The 15,346-nt window shown below is 38.4% G+C and overlaps 1 protein-coding gene across 5 annotated transcripts in view; it reads right to left on the minus strand.

Moving 5' to 3' along the window:
- Positions 1-15,346, minus strand: part of mask (multiple ankyrin repeats single KH domain) — a 105,721-nt gene that overhangs the window by 26,253 nt on the left and 64,122 nt on the right. For all 5 annotated transcript variants that reach the window (XM_067763395.1, XM_067763394.1, XM_067763391.1 and 2 more), the window contains 3 exons: positions 973-2,356; positions 750-892; positions 430-657 (listed from right to left, as the gene is read on the minus strand). In XM_067763395.1, coding sequence (XP_067619496.1) covers positions 430-657; positions 750-892; positions 973-2,356 — 1,755 coding nt within the window. The remainder of the gene's footprint in view (positions 1-429; positions 658-749; positions 893-972; positions 2,357-15,346) is intronic.

Genomic DNA, 15,346 nt, shown 5'->3' on the forward strand with positions numbered 1-15,346 from the left:
ATTTTTTTTACCGGGACTATCTTCATATAACACATGAACAATATTATTTTTTATATGGACGAAAATAACGCCTTCATAAAAAGCGTGTTTTACTCAATAATAAAAATAAAAAATTCGAAACCTTTTTGAACACTAAATAAACATGAAAAAAGTTTTAAAAGTGGATTGTTACAATTTCTAATAAAAAAAATTTGAAGTTAAAACGAAATAATATGAATAGTTAAAACAAGTCTATTGTGATTTATATACCCGTATGTATACAAATGAGGGTATAATTAAATTCTGTACGTAATAAGTTTACAAGTATTTGTTTGTTTATGGAGATGAAGTTTAAAGCTACTTAAAGAGAATAATTTAAATTTTACATACATATAAACATTATTCATATTTGAGTGTGTTAATTGAAGCTATTAAATTCTTGGGGCGTACCTGTATTTGATCCCCCATTTGCAGTTCATGTTGATACTCGAGTAGCATTTGATTAGTTGCCTGTCGTTGTTGCTGCTGCTGTTGATCTTCAGCCGAGAGCAGCGCTTGTTGATGTGTCGCCATCAAGTGATCCTGGCTGGTCCACTTCGGCGCAGGCACCCAGTTACTGCTAAAGCGGTTCTTGCATATTGAATTTAGGTCGCCCAGCTCGGCACAATTATGTAGTTCCTAGATAATAATAATAATGATAAAGAATAATCTAAATAACAACAACAGCAACAACAACGCATATTGTGAATGAAAAAAACATTACGGCTTACCTGCAAGGATGGATCATTTTGGAATATTTGCAATATATCGTCCATATCACCAGGCATATCGCCAGGGAATTGATCGAACGTTTCGAGCGTAGGATACATGCCCGTAGCGGTGATAACACCAGCTCCAGTTGCACCATCAACATCTACATAATTCGAATATTAAACAGATTTAAATGTTTGTTTTAAAATGTTATAGCACAAGACTAAAATTAATTTAACTCACCATGACTAACCACTTTAACGCCATTCGCAATATCAGCTGCTGCAGCATTCGCGACATCCGCTGCGGCAGCTGCTGCTGCAGCTGTACAATGCTGCAAGGTGCTAAATGCTGTATTACCGGTAGCAGCTTTAAAATTAGCAATCGGTGGAAAAACGTGCACCAAATCGCTTGTAAAGTCTTGCCGGAAGTCACATAGCGCTTGTGACAGTTCGTCGGTTTTGTAAGCGACATTTGAAAGTATCAAATTCTCGAGAGCTTGAGGTTGACGATGAGCACTCTTTGCACGTTTAGCATTACTCAGTGTCATATCATCGTCATCGTCTTCATCATCATCATCATCTTCATCTTGATCCCCATCACCTTCCTCAACTTCTTCGCCACCAATCGTATGCTTTCTAGGTGAAAGTGCCTCTTCATTGGTCACACCGTGTTCAACCATTGAGCTTACATCAATGTCCTCTTCACAATTTCCATCTACATCACCTTCTAGCTCATCTTCGTCATCATCGTCGAGCTCTTCGATGTCGTCACCGCAGTCACCGTCTCCATCCATATCCATATTTCCTTCACCATCGAACGCACCATCAACTTCACCATCATCGTAATCATTACCCTCAAGCATGTTATGCGTCATACCAACAGATTGATCACCTTCAACGCCGCCGGCATTATCATCATCATCACCATCATCGAATTGATCCATTTGCAATGCATTTTCATTGTCATTGGACTCTTCAGTGGTCATAGTAACATGCTCAAGCAGCATATTGGGAGCAGCAGCTGCTGCGGCTGTTACCAGTGTTGCAAGATTCTTCATTTCTGATACCCCATCAGCGTCTGGTTCAACATCCAATTCAATCTCATCTTCCAACACAGCTATACCGTCGTCGCCATACATTTCTTGTTCCTGATTTTCTGGCAGTGGTGGTGGCGGTGTTTCGGTTGGTGATTTAGGTTGGTCATCGAAGAAACGTGGCATATCGTACAATTGATAACGCTCCTTCAAATACTCCTGTTGTTCGGCCGCACTCATACCGCAAACGGTTGCAAGTGCAGCTGCTGCTGCTTCATCACCAACATTACGCGATTGCATAGCTTGAAAAGCTTGCAATATTGTTGATGTAACCTCTTGCTGTTGCTGATTTTGATGATGTTCATCATCGCCGATATTTGGAACGTGTTGTTGCTGCAAGAAATTTGCTGCCGCATTAGAAGGTGATGCCAAAGGTGAAGCTGGAGAATTATTGAGTGTAATCGAATTGTCACTACTACTCAAATCTAAGCCGCTTGTAAGCTGTTGCTGTTGTGCTGCAAATGCCATTTGTGTCATAATGACCTGCTTCGTTTGCAAACTCGGCTTAATTTCATTTGTCAGTAATAACGGCTGTGAATAAGTGAAATCGATTATATGATATTCTAAACTAGAACTAAATTAAATCTATTGGAACTAAATTGAATCTATTGGAAGCCTAACCGAACGTTCGTACCACAAAAATGTGTTAAATGAAAAAATGCAACGCTGATACCCAGCCAAATTAAAATTGCACTATATCAATCTAGAAGGTCACATTCACAGGACTTTTTATTGTCCTTTGCTCAGGCAAAATAAGAGATAATTACCAAATTTTTAAAGATAATGGCCAATTTCTGACTTTCTTCATGATTTAGACTATCGCAAAATTACTCAAACTCGTAAAACATCTAAAAACTAAATTCCCACCTTGGAATATCCAAACGCAAATGATAAACACAAGCTTATCCAAATATAACAAGACAACTACGACAGCAGAAACATTGAGGAAAGAATTCCTACAACTTAAAAGCGAAATAACAGACAGAAACATTATCAGCCCAATTCTTAACGAAAATTCCGTGCGAGTTTTTTTCCCTTCTCTCATTCCTCGTATTCTAAATAAAAATTCCTTGTGAGTTTTTTCACTTCTCCCTTTCCACCTATTCTGAACAATGTTCGAAAAAGCGGAAACCGGTTATGGGAGAAAAGTAGGTATTATGAATGTGAGGGACAGGGAGATTTCTCTGCCATTTCATAGGAGTTTTTTTACTTGTTAAATTAAAGGGAATGCATCAAAATAGTTAAAGGAAATTGGTTATTTTAAGAAAGAGCACTTATTTGTACAAATTTGTGCTAAAATATGTATTTACATTCTACCACAATATTCTTACTGTTAATACAACAACAACCACAATATTCTTTATTTTAAGTCGAAAAATATATCATAAGCAACGGAAGAGCTCTTCGCATAATTGATGCAGCCATCCAGAAATTACGCAAGGATTTTTTAAGAAGGCTTAAATAGATTTTGGCATATGGCGAAAGGCGAACTCAACTCGACTTGGCCGCCAGAAAATTGCTTTGAAGAATGAATGCGGGCAACTCCGGCGGATTTGTGTTATCCAGCCGGGCTTCTTCTTATGATCCTCTGTTGACGTTGCTGTGGCACCAATTCATTACTCATTTCAGTGAATACCACATGAAATGCAATAATGTGCATTGATTATAACTTATTTCTTAATTTCAAACAAATTGGAACAATAATTAAACGTTTCAATTTTTTAAACAAAATAAGAAATGCGCAACGAAATTTCAATTGACAAAACAGCTGACTTCGAAAATTCGAAATTCCTATTCCCCAATTATTCTTCTCCCTAGGAGAAAAGAATTGGAGGAATTTTTCCGCGGAAATAAAAAATCCGCGAGAATAGAATTGGTCTGTATATACACTGATGCCTCGCAATTGCAGAATAACATAGGAATATGTGACACCACAGAAACGTCCACAATATTAATAGCAAACTGCCCAACATACACAACGGTATACACCACGGAAATACTTGCAATTTTATCAGCCAAAAATTACACCAAGGAAATAAGAGGAAAACACGCCATCTCCTCTGACTCGCTCCACCCCGCCAACCAAAACGTAAACAACAACGAATTCTACCCCAAACGTATTAGAAGTATACTCATAGACTTATTTCCGAAAATAGTTCTAATTTGGATCCCTGGACATACAAACATACCCGGTAACGAATATGCAGACGAAGTCGCCAAACTAGCTGCAACTTCACCAGTACATACAATACAAAACCTAAACCAAAACGACGTGTACAAATTCCAAAAAAAAAAATTAATCAAAAGACCACACAATTAATCTGGAGCCGAACATCCACATGGTACAAATTAAATAACGCAAGCAAAACTAACGTAACCTAGTTCCCAAACACAAATACCCATCAAACCCTATCCCGATTAGACCTCACAAAATACACCAGACTACGACTCGAGACACACAAAGATCTCCCATCAATACATACTCAACAACAACCTTCCCAACACTTGTACTTATTGTAGAAATAACACCCCTCTCACAATAACACATATCTTCCTCGAATGCGCTTCCTTTCAGCATTCTAGAAGTCAGGCATTCCACATCGTTAATCCAACCCACTTCCTAAATAATCCATCAATACAAAATATAGAATTAGTTATAACATTCCTAAAAAATACAGGACTTTATTTTTAAATTTAATAATAAACAAAAAATAAAACACTCATGTAAATATTTACAACAACCTAACTCTAAATGACCTAATGAAATATACAGCCCTATTCTGCATTTCGACTTGGATTGGAATTTTTTCGATTTGGCAATTTTGGTATTCTGTGTTCCAATCTCTTTCGATCCAACTTCGAATCGTTCGATTTTGTTTATTCTGCATTTCGATCGTAGTTCCGTTTTTCTAAGTGGCAAATTAGTTGGCGGAAATATATTCACACCAATTCTAAATTTTCTCGCGGAATTTTGTTCTCGCGGACTTTTTTATGCCCGCGGAAAAATTCCTGCAATTCTTTTCTACTAGGGAGAAGAATAATTGGGGAATAGGAGTTTCGAATTTTCGAAGTCAGCTGTTTTATCAATTGAAATTTCGTTGCGCATTTCTTATTTTGTTTAAAAAATTGTAAAGTTTAATTATTGTTGCCAGTTTGTTTGAAATTAAGAAATAAGGTATAAACAATGCACATTATTGCATTTAATGTGGTACTCACTGAAATAAGTAATGAATTGGTGCCGCAGCAACATCAACAGAGGAGCATAAGAAAAAGACCGGCGGGATAACACAAATCCGCCGGAGTTGCCTGCATTCATTCTGCAAAGAAATTTTCTGGCGGCCAAGTCGAGTTGAGTTCGCCTTTCGCCATATGCCAAAATCTATTTAAGCCTTCTTAAAAAATCCTTGCGCAATTTCTGGATGGCTGCATGAAATATGCGAAGAGCTCTTCCGTTGCTTATGATATATTTTTCGACTTAAAAATATTGTGGTTGTTGTTGTTGTTGTATTAACAGTGAGAATATTGTGGTAGAATGTAAATACAATTTTTAGCACAAATTTGTACAAATTTGTACAAATAAGTGTTCTTTCTTAAAAGAACCAATTTCCTTTAACTATTTTGATGCATTCCCTTTAATTTAACTAGTGAAAAAACTCCTATGAAATGGTAGAGAAATCTCCCTCTCCCTCACATTCATAATCAGCCCAATTCTAAACGAAAATTCCGTGCGAGTTTTTTCCTTCTCCCATTCCTCGTATTCTAAATAAAAATTCCTTGTGAGTTTTTTCACTTCTCCCTTTCCTCCTATTCTGAACAATGTTCGAAAAAGCGGAAACCGGTTATGGGAGAAAAGTAGGTATTATGAATGTGAGGGAGAGGGAGATTTCTCTACCATTTCATAGGAGTTTTTTCACTAGTTAATTAAAGGGAATGCATCAAAATAGTTAATGGAAATTGGTTCTTTTAAGAAAGAACACTTATTTGTACAAACTTGTGCTAAAATATGTATTTACATTCTACCCCAATATTCTCAATGTTAATACAACAACAACAACAACCACAATATTTATTTTAAGTCGAAAAGTATATCATAAGCAACGGTAGAGCTCTTGGTATACATATTTGATGCAGCCATCCAGAAATTGTGCAAGGATTTTTTAATAAGGCTTAAATAGATTTTGGCATATGAAGAAGTAGGAATTCAACTCAACTTGGCCGCCAGAAAATTGCTTTGCTGAACGAAAGCAGGCAACTCCGGCAGATTTGTGTTATGCGGCCGTCTTCTTCTTATGTTCCGCTGTTGATGTTGCTGTGGCACCAATTCATTACTAATTTCAGTGAATACCACATGAAATGCAATTAATACTGTGCATTGTTTATATTTTATTTCTTAATTTCCAACAAATTTGCAACAATAATTAAACTTTTCAATCTTTTAAACAAAATAAGAAATGTGCAACGAAATTTCAATTGACAAAACAGCTGACTTCGAAAATTCGAAATTCCTGTTCCCCAATTATTGTTCTCCCTAGGAGAACAGAATTGGAGGAATTTTTCCGCGGGAATAAAAAAATCCGCGAGAACAAAATTCCGCGAGAATATTTAGAATTGGTCTGAATACCTACTTTTCTCCCATAACCGGTTTCCGCTTTTTCGAACATTGTTCCGAATAGGAGGAAAGGGAGAAGTGAAAAAACTCACAAGGAATTTTTATTTAGAATACGAGGAATGGGAGAAGGGAAAAACTCGCGTGGATTTTTCGTTTAGAATTGGGCTGATTTTCTTTTTCAGCCCAATTCTAAACGAAAATTCCGTGAGAGTTTTTTCCCTTCTCCCATTCCTCGTATTCTAAATAAAAATTCCTTTTGAGTTTTTTCACTTCTCCCTTTCCTCCTATTCTGAACAATGTTCGAAAAAGCGGAAACCGGTGATCACAAATGGCCTGAATCTATTCAACTGTATAAAACATTTTAAAACCAAAGACATCCATCTCATTTACGCCATAGGTAAATCGCTATACAAAATTATTTTTAAAAATGCCGCCGCAGCAAATAATTTTCTACTCAATCAAAAAATTAAAGAAATAGGGCTAAAACCATTTGTACCCAGATCCGTCTTTGAAACCTATGGAGTAATTAGAAGTATTCCAATAACTTACGATGAGGAAGAATTAAAACTACATATACAATCCCATATACCAATTAACTCAGTTCAGCGTTTTATGCGCAAAAACCACACTCAAAATACATTTCTACCGACAACAACAGTTAAATTAGGCTTTATTGGAAACGACATACCAAGCATCATTACACTGGATTATTCCATAATTCCAGTTGCCTTCTTTGTTCCCCCCTTACGTCAATGTCTAAACTGCGGAAGACTTGGCCATGTTCAAAACTCATGTAAATCCAAGAAACGCTGCATCAAGTGTGGCCTCCCCCAATGCAGCAACGACAACTGCGAACAAAAATGCATTCTTTGCACAAGTACCGAACACATTTCAACGGACAAACTGAAGTGTTCGGCATGGGAAAGGAAGCAGACAATAAATTTCGTAAAAAACATTAAAAAAAATCTCTAGACGCGAAACTCTGGACACATACTTCTCGGACAGATCCAACCAGTTTTCACTACTGGCAGTCGACGACACACAGTTTCCCTATCTGCCAGATAAATCACACAATACAATGGATAGGGACCTCACAGTAAACAGAAAGCTCACAAAAGTTAGGAACAACACAATACCTCAAAAAGCAAGCAATGAATCAAAGCTCAACAGACCGTCCACAAAACCTAGGGAAAAAACAAAACAGAACCAGTATACAACACAACAGAATACCTGAAGGGACGAGTTACAGAAATAGAAAAGCTGTTTAATGATCTTCTCAATAGTCTACAAAAGGAGGGAGTGAGAGAGCATCTAGGGGATGCTCTGGAAAAAATGGCTAAAATAAAAGAAAAATTCTACGCAAATGCTTTAAATGAGGATATCTTAGCCATACAAGCAGGGACGGACGTCCCCTCATACTAAACCTCACCAAAGATGTTCTGCAAAGTTTACAAAAAGAACTAGGTTGCAATTTTTACAGACAACCTAGATGCATTCCAATTCCACCCCAAAGATCAAACACAAAACCAATATATTCTCTGAATCCCACGAACTAATAGGTTACAGCAACTTTGACAAATATACATAAGCGGGACTCCCAGTCATAAAGGAGACACGGTTGATAGTCGATATTCTTCCAAGAAATGCACTAAACTGTGATATTATAACTTTAGTCAAACTCTCCAAAGAAGATCCCCTCAGAATCATAAAAAACCAATTAATACACATTTGTACGAAGCAGTACAAAATTTAGCTTTAGAAAAACAAACCACTTCCATGTTAACCCAACAAAACATGGTTTCGGCAAATAAATTTAACCCAAAACAAATTAAATTTTTAAACAGAACTCGTTTTGGATGCACCTATCATGGTGCTTACCTACATCAAACAAAATCTATGTGAATGTGGGGAAATAAAAATAAGTACACCCACAAAACACTAGACCATAGACTCCTTGATACGTCCGAATAGGCCTTTACATTTTCAAATAACTATACCACCGTTGGGCAGATTTTTCAGGGCTTTGACTCAAACAGAATCACAAAACCTACAGAATTCTGTACCAAAGCAAAAATGACATGGTAAAAGAAATACTTAAAGTACATCATCAAAAGATGTTTCGCATATATATATAAACCAATTGTACTAGTACCGATCACATATCCTCCATGTATCCTACTAATCCTAATAATAACATAATTGATCAATAAAAACAAAAATAAAAAACGCACTAGGAATAATAGAAATTACTGAACCACAGTATGGCATCACTATTCCTGACTTTTGGAAATACATAACACGCTGTCAAGCACAAAATCTATCACATTTGGATATGCATATACTATCTACACGCTCGTGTAGCTATCAAATCTTGCGAACCAGAAGCAAATACACAAAGAATTTTAATTACAATTGGAATGATAAATTAGTAAATTCATGGCGAAATTCTGCACTTTCGTGTAGAAAATCAAATCGCAGAACTACCAAACAAGAGAAATACCTGGCGTGTGGAGATACATTCTCTGGCCAACAAGTTTAAACCAAAACAAAAAAAAAGCAGAGCGTAGAACGGGAACGTAATCGAAATGCAAAATAGGGGTGATAAATGCATATGTATATTTAAAATTGAAATTACGATTTTTCTTAACTTGTAATTTTAATTATAAGCTACAGCTTTTTATAATAATAATAATAAAATTACTCAACTAAGTGAATTTTTAATAAAAGCTGAAGTAAAATTTTAATAATAATTACAAATACCAAAATGATTATAGTGGTGCAAAATAGCGTCCACCATACTCTGTTTCTTTTTTACGCGTAAAATAATACTACAAATTACTCAAAACACGTAAAATAATACACCTGGCAATGTCATGAATTTATTTACATCAATCAACGCTAATAAACACTCGAACCTGGCGTATTCGGAACGAATAGGTTATATGCATAGAAAAAACCTCTTGGTTATAAAGTTTATATTTTGTTGGAAAATAATTGAAGGCTGATAGGAGTTATGGTGCAGTTAAAATTGCAGATATCTGCAGATTTCTTTCTAGAGCCTATAAAATCCAATTCCACGCAAATTTTAGTTTTAGTTCGCTTTATGTTATTGCTGTTGTATTAACGATAAAGACACTCCCCGAAACCCAGCGGGTTAGGGGGTCAGAATATACCCGCGGTAGGTATGCCTGTCGTAAGTGTCGTATGTGTTTGTTCATATGTTTTCTGAGAATAATAGTAGGCTTCTTATCGGCTGTGTATACAGACCGAATCGACTAGTAGATTTTTCCGCGTTTATTGAATTTCTTCAATCGTTACTATTAGACTATGACAATATTATCATCGCTGGAGATTTTAATAGTAACCTACTGGTGGATGCCTCTTTAAAACAAAGCATGGAATCTCTGGGACTTTTTCCCACAAACTGTGCTATACCAACGCATTTCACAAATACTAACTCTTCTCTATTAGATTTATTTTTTGTCAATGATCTTCATAAAGTAATTCACTACACGCAACTATCCGCCTCCTGCTTCTCAAAACACGACCTGATATTCCTAAACTACAACTTCCAAACATCATGTAGGCCAAGTTCGTCAGCGTATCGCGATTACAGAAGTATAGATTATTATTCTCTTGCTGAGTCCGTTGAGTCGGTTGAATGGAGCTTGATTCGTACGTTAACATCGGTTGATGGCCAGACAAAGTTTCTGCAGGATAACATAAGTAAGTTATTCGATGATCACGTTCCACTAAAAATAAAGACACCTAAATACAAGAATAGCCCTTGGTTCAATGCTACATTAAAACACCTTATCCACCTTCGTAACCAAGCCTACTCACGGTGGAAAAGGTACAAAACAGTCGAAGCGCATACATAGCTGCTTTAAAACAGCTCGGCTTACTGCAAACAAAGCCATAAGGCTGGCTAAGGCAAATTATTTTAAGTATAAGTTTAGTTCTGCTTTGAATACAAAAGAAAAGTGGAACAAAATCAAACAAATAGGAATTGGTAAGTCAAAAAGTGACCTGTCTCATCCGCCTAATGTCGACATCAACAATACTTTTGTAAGACTACCAAACTCAGCCGACAATGTGTGTATTGATAACTACTCCGTGCGTGTTAATGTTGACACTAGCTCTTTCGAGTTTGTTTGTGTCGATAATTGTGATGTTGTCCAAGCCATACTATCTGTGAAGTCTAACGCAATGGGGCTTGATGGTATATGTTCAAAGTTTTTAAAAGTCATTCTTCCCAAAATCCTTCCCCACATTACTTACTTGGTCAACTCAATTTTGACGACCGATGTCTTCCCAATATACTGGAAATCCATAAAACAAATCCGTAATCCGTAAACAAAATAATGAGTATCGACCAATAGCCATACTCCTTTCCTATCTAAGGTCGTTGAACGTATTCTACATGGGCAAATCGTATCATATGTACATGAATACAAGCTCCTGTCAGACAGTCAGTCCGGTTTTAGGTTAAAGCGGAGCTGTACAACGGCACTATTATCTGTGACAGAAGAAATTCGTGAGCGAGTGGATGAAAGTTACATTGACTCCTTAACACTTCTTGACCACTCTAAAGCTTTTCATTCTGTAGACCACACTCTGCTCTGTAGGAAGCTGGTAAACTTATTTAACTTCTCTGGTCATGCAGTTGCCCTTATAAGATCATATCTTGGCGAAAGGACTCAAGCAGTATGTATAGATGGTGAAAAGTCTGACTTCCAACATGTCTTAAGAGGCGTCCCTCAAGGCTCTATCCTGGGTCCTCTGTTATTTTTTCTGTATATCAATGACTTACCCGATGTCCTTAAGTATTGTAATGTTCATATCTACGCTGATGATGTGCAGTTGTTTACGTGTTGTCCTCGTGATCAAACTAGCTTGTGCATAAGTAACTTAAACCACGATTTGAATCAAATATTTTCATGGGCTAATATGAATGGCTTATGTATAAACCCGAATATGTCAAAATGTATTGTTATTCATAGGAGGTCTTTTCCCACTAATGATTTAGAGAATGTAGTGTTCGACAATTCCGTTATAGAATACGTAGATACGGCGAAAAACTTAGGTGTAATTTTTAACAAAACATTGACATGGAAAGACCATATTTTTAGAACTGTTGGAAAAGTGTATGGAATGCTACGTACACTATGGTTAACACAGTATTTCACGCCTTTGCACATAAGACTACTTCTGGCTAAAGCGTACTTAATACCTACGCTACTCCATGGTTGTGTGATTTACTCAAACTGTGACTATCTGTGCAAGAACAAACTAAATGTTGTTTACAACAACATTGCTAGATATGTTTATGGGTTGAAAAGACTTGACCACGTATCACAACATGCTGAAAGGTTGCTAAACATTTCTTTCCAAAATCTTTTAAAAGTCAAAACACTGTCCTTCCTCAATAAATTGATACACACGAAGGAACCTGACTATCTATATCGTACTGTCGTGAATCAAAGGGCCCAGGGAGTAAAACCCCCTGGTGGTCGAGGAAGCTCTCGGAAATGAGGAAAACCGTGCGCAAACTCTTCAACCAAGCGAGACGCACGGGAAACTGGGAGCAGTACACAGCAAATCTAACAACATATAACAAAGAGATTAGGAAAGCTAAAAGAGAGAGCTTCAGGAAATTTTGCGAGGGCATAACAGATGTTCCAGAGGCAGCAAGGCTTCATAAAGCCCTAGCCAAGGACCAAAGGGAGACGCGATTATCGATGAAACTCCCCGATGGAACCTATACAAGGACAGAGGAGGAAAGAGCACATGCCCTGCTTGCAGCGCACTTCCCGGACGCATCCTCGGAAACCTCGCCGGAGGAGGTTCGAGAGGTAAGACCGACACCCACAGATTGGAACCTCGCCAAAGAACTCTTCAGCGACAGCACAGTTAAGTGGGCAGTAAGGTCTTTCCAGAGCTACAAATCTCCGGGAGTGGATGGCATATATCCAGCCTTTCTGCAGCAGGGAGAGGAATTGATCCCACACCTGGCCAGGATTATGAGGGATAGCCTCGCACTGGCATACATCCCAACAGTGTGGAGAAGAGCAAAAGTGGTCTTTATACCTAAAGTGGCAAAAAAGGACTACTCTAGCCCAAAGTCCTTTAGGCCTATAAGCCTGACATCCTTTGCTCTGAAAGCAATGGAGAAAATTGTAGACCACGAGATCAGATCAAAGGTTCTCGATAGAATGCCACTACATCGAGATCAGCATGCATATAGGACAGGCAGGTCGACAGAAACTGCATTGTATCAACTGTCCACAGAAATCCAAAGTGCGTTCGAGTGCGGGGAGATAACGCTATGCGCATTTTTGGACATAGAGGGGGCTTTCGACAACACGACACACGAAAGTGTGAATCGGGCACTCGAGAGAAGAGAGATACAACGTCCAATCCGTATGTGGATAAACGCCTTATTGCGTACGAGGACTGCCGAAACCTCAAGTGGGGACGGTACAGTAGAGATCAAAACAACGAAAGGATGTCCGCAAGGGGGCGTCCTGTCACCCCTGCTGTGGAGCCTGGTAGTAGATGAACTTCTACAGAGGCTCTCAGAAAACGGAATCCGATGTCAGGGGTACGCGGATGATATTGTTATCATTGTAAGGGGCAAATTTGAGAGCACCCTTTGCGACATAATGCAAAGGGCATTGAGGCTAACGAAAGAATGGTGTAATGAGGTAGGGCTAAGTATCAACCCTAACAAGACATCCATTGTGCCCTTCACCAGGAAAACTGGAAGGGATTAGGCAAATCACAATGGAGGGAGTACAGATGGAGTACACGACTGAGGTGAAATACTTGGGAGTCACGTTTGACTCTAAGCTCTTATGGAGGAAACACGTCGACAATACCATATCAAAGGCTACAAGAGCAATAATGGTGTGCAGACGTATTGCAGGAAGATCCTGGGGATGCAGCCCAAAGATCCTAAGATGGATGTACACTATGATAGTGAGACCTATCATAGTGTACGGAGCAGTTGCGTGGGCATCAAGGACAACCATGGTGACCGTACAAAAATCACTCACGAAGCTTCAACGCTTAGCGTGTGTCTGCATTACGGGAGCTATGCGAACATGCCCGACGGCAGCAATAGAGGTGCTGATTGAGTTAACGCCTCTACATATAATAATTGAGCAGGCAGCCAGGAGAACTTTAGTAAACATAGCTAAAGAGGGATATGGAAGAGGCAAAGTGATACAGTCACGGAGCATGGCGAAGCTGCAGGAGCAGATTCCACTTATCCAACTTCCCAGAGATGATACGAGGAAGATAATTAAGTTTGAGAAGCGCTTCAAAATAGAGCTGGGGAACAAATGTTCGTGGGACACTTCCAGGATTGAAGCGCTTCACCAGGAACACACCATAATATGGTACACCGATGGCTCGAAGACACCGGAGGGCATAGGAGCGGGGATCGTCGGCCCCCGAACCAAAATATCCCTACCACTCGGAAAATATCCGAGCATCTTCCAAGCCGAAGTTGTTGCCATAAGCCGGTGTGCAGAGATAAACTTACAGCGGGGATATACCAACGAGAAAATCGCTATACTCAGCGACAGTCAAGCTGCACTCAAGGCATTATCATCAGTTGAGATTAAATCATCAACAGTCCTTGAGTGCGTAGAGAGGTTAAACAGTCTAGGAGTTAATAACACCATCCGTCTAACATGGGTACCTGGACACAGGTGAGTGGATGGTAACGAGCGAGCGGACGAGCTTGCCAGGTTGGCAGCGGCCGGAAAGTCAATAGGTCCCGAGCCTATGGTCCCAATAGGGTCACATACAATAAGGGAGGAATTTAGACAAAATGAGGCGTGCCTCAGAGAACAACACTGGCGTGAAAGTCCAGGACTTCGGCAGGCAAAGGCACTAATAGGAGGGTACAATTCAAAGCGATATAAGGCTATGATTAATCTCCCAAAAATTAGCCTTAGGATTTTAACAGGTATACTCACAGGTCACTGTAGGCTAAAGAGCCATATGCATAAATTGGGTATATCGGCTAGTAGCCTCTGTCGATTCTGTGATGCCGAAGATGAGTCTGCAGAACACATCCTGAAGGAATGTGATGCAGTCGCGAGACGAAGGCTTAGGATCATAGGATCATCCAAATTAGAAAATAGTCACATACATTCTCTGAAGCCAAGAACCATTCTGGTTTTTATCAGAGAACTCGGCTTGGATGAAGTGTTGTAAAGAGAATGAGGGCACAATAGACCAATAGGTCGCAGTGCTTAACCTCACAACATCTATCTATCTATATCGAAAGCTTATTTTTCTGCAATCATCAAGATCGGTGCTTCTTCTTAAGCACATTAGATACCGCACGCTAACCTCTGAGCGCCAATTCTTTGTTACTGCAATACGTCTTTGGAACTCCCTACCTACAAGTCTTCGACTCTTAAGTAATGCTCTGCACTTCAAAAAAGAGCTAACATCATTTTTTAACGACTCTTAAACTGGATCTCAAATTGTTGTTGTTAAAATGTTCATTTCTAAGTCCTTTTCCTTTCTCTCTCTTCTTTCTTTATTTGTTAAATACTATTCGATCTATAACCAACCAAAGGATATCTCACTACTGCTGTCTTTTAATATTTATTAATTACTTTTCTTTAGTTTTAAGATTTACATTTACATACATAAATATTTCACTATTATCCGTTATATTTGATTTAATTTGATTAATCTAATTTATTATTATTATAACTGTTCAATTTTTATAGCTCATGCTATTCATGACTAGCACTGTTAAATAATTTGTCAAAATTGTTGCGCTAGGAACAAATTTTCAAATAAATACATACATACATACATACAAGGCGACTAAAATACCAGATTCAAGGGGCTGTGTAAAGCAACCCTTCAGGTTGCCAGCGCAA

This window comes from Eurosta solidaginis, chromosome 1 (genome assembly GCF_040869045.1).
Source record: "Eurosta solidaginis isolate ZX-2024a chromosome 1, ASM4086904v1, whole genome shotgun sequence".
In the NCBI taxonomy this organism is placed as follows: domain Eukaryota; kingdom Metazoa; phylum Arthropoda; class Insecta; order Diptera; family Tephritidae; genus Eurosta; species Eurosta solidaginis.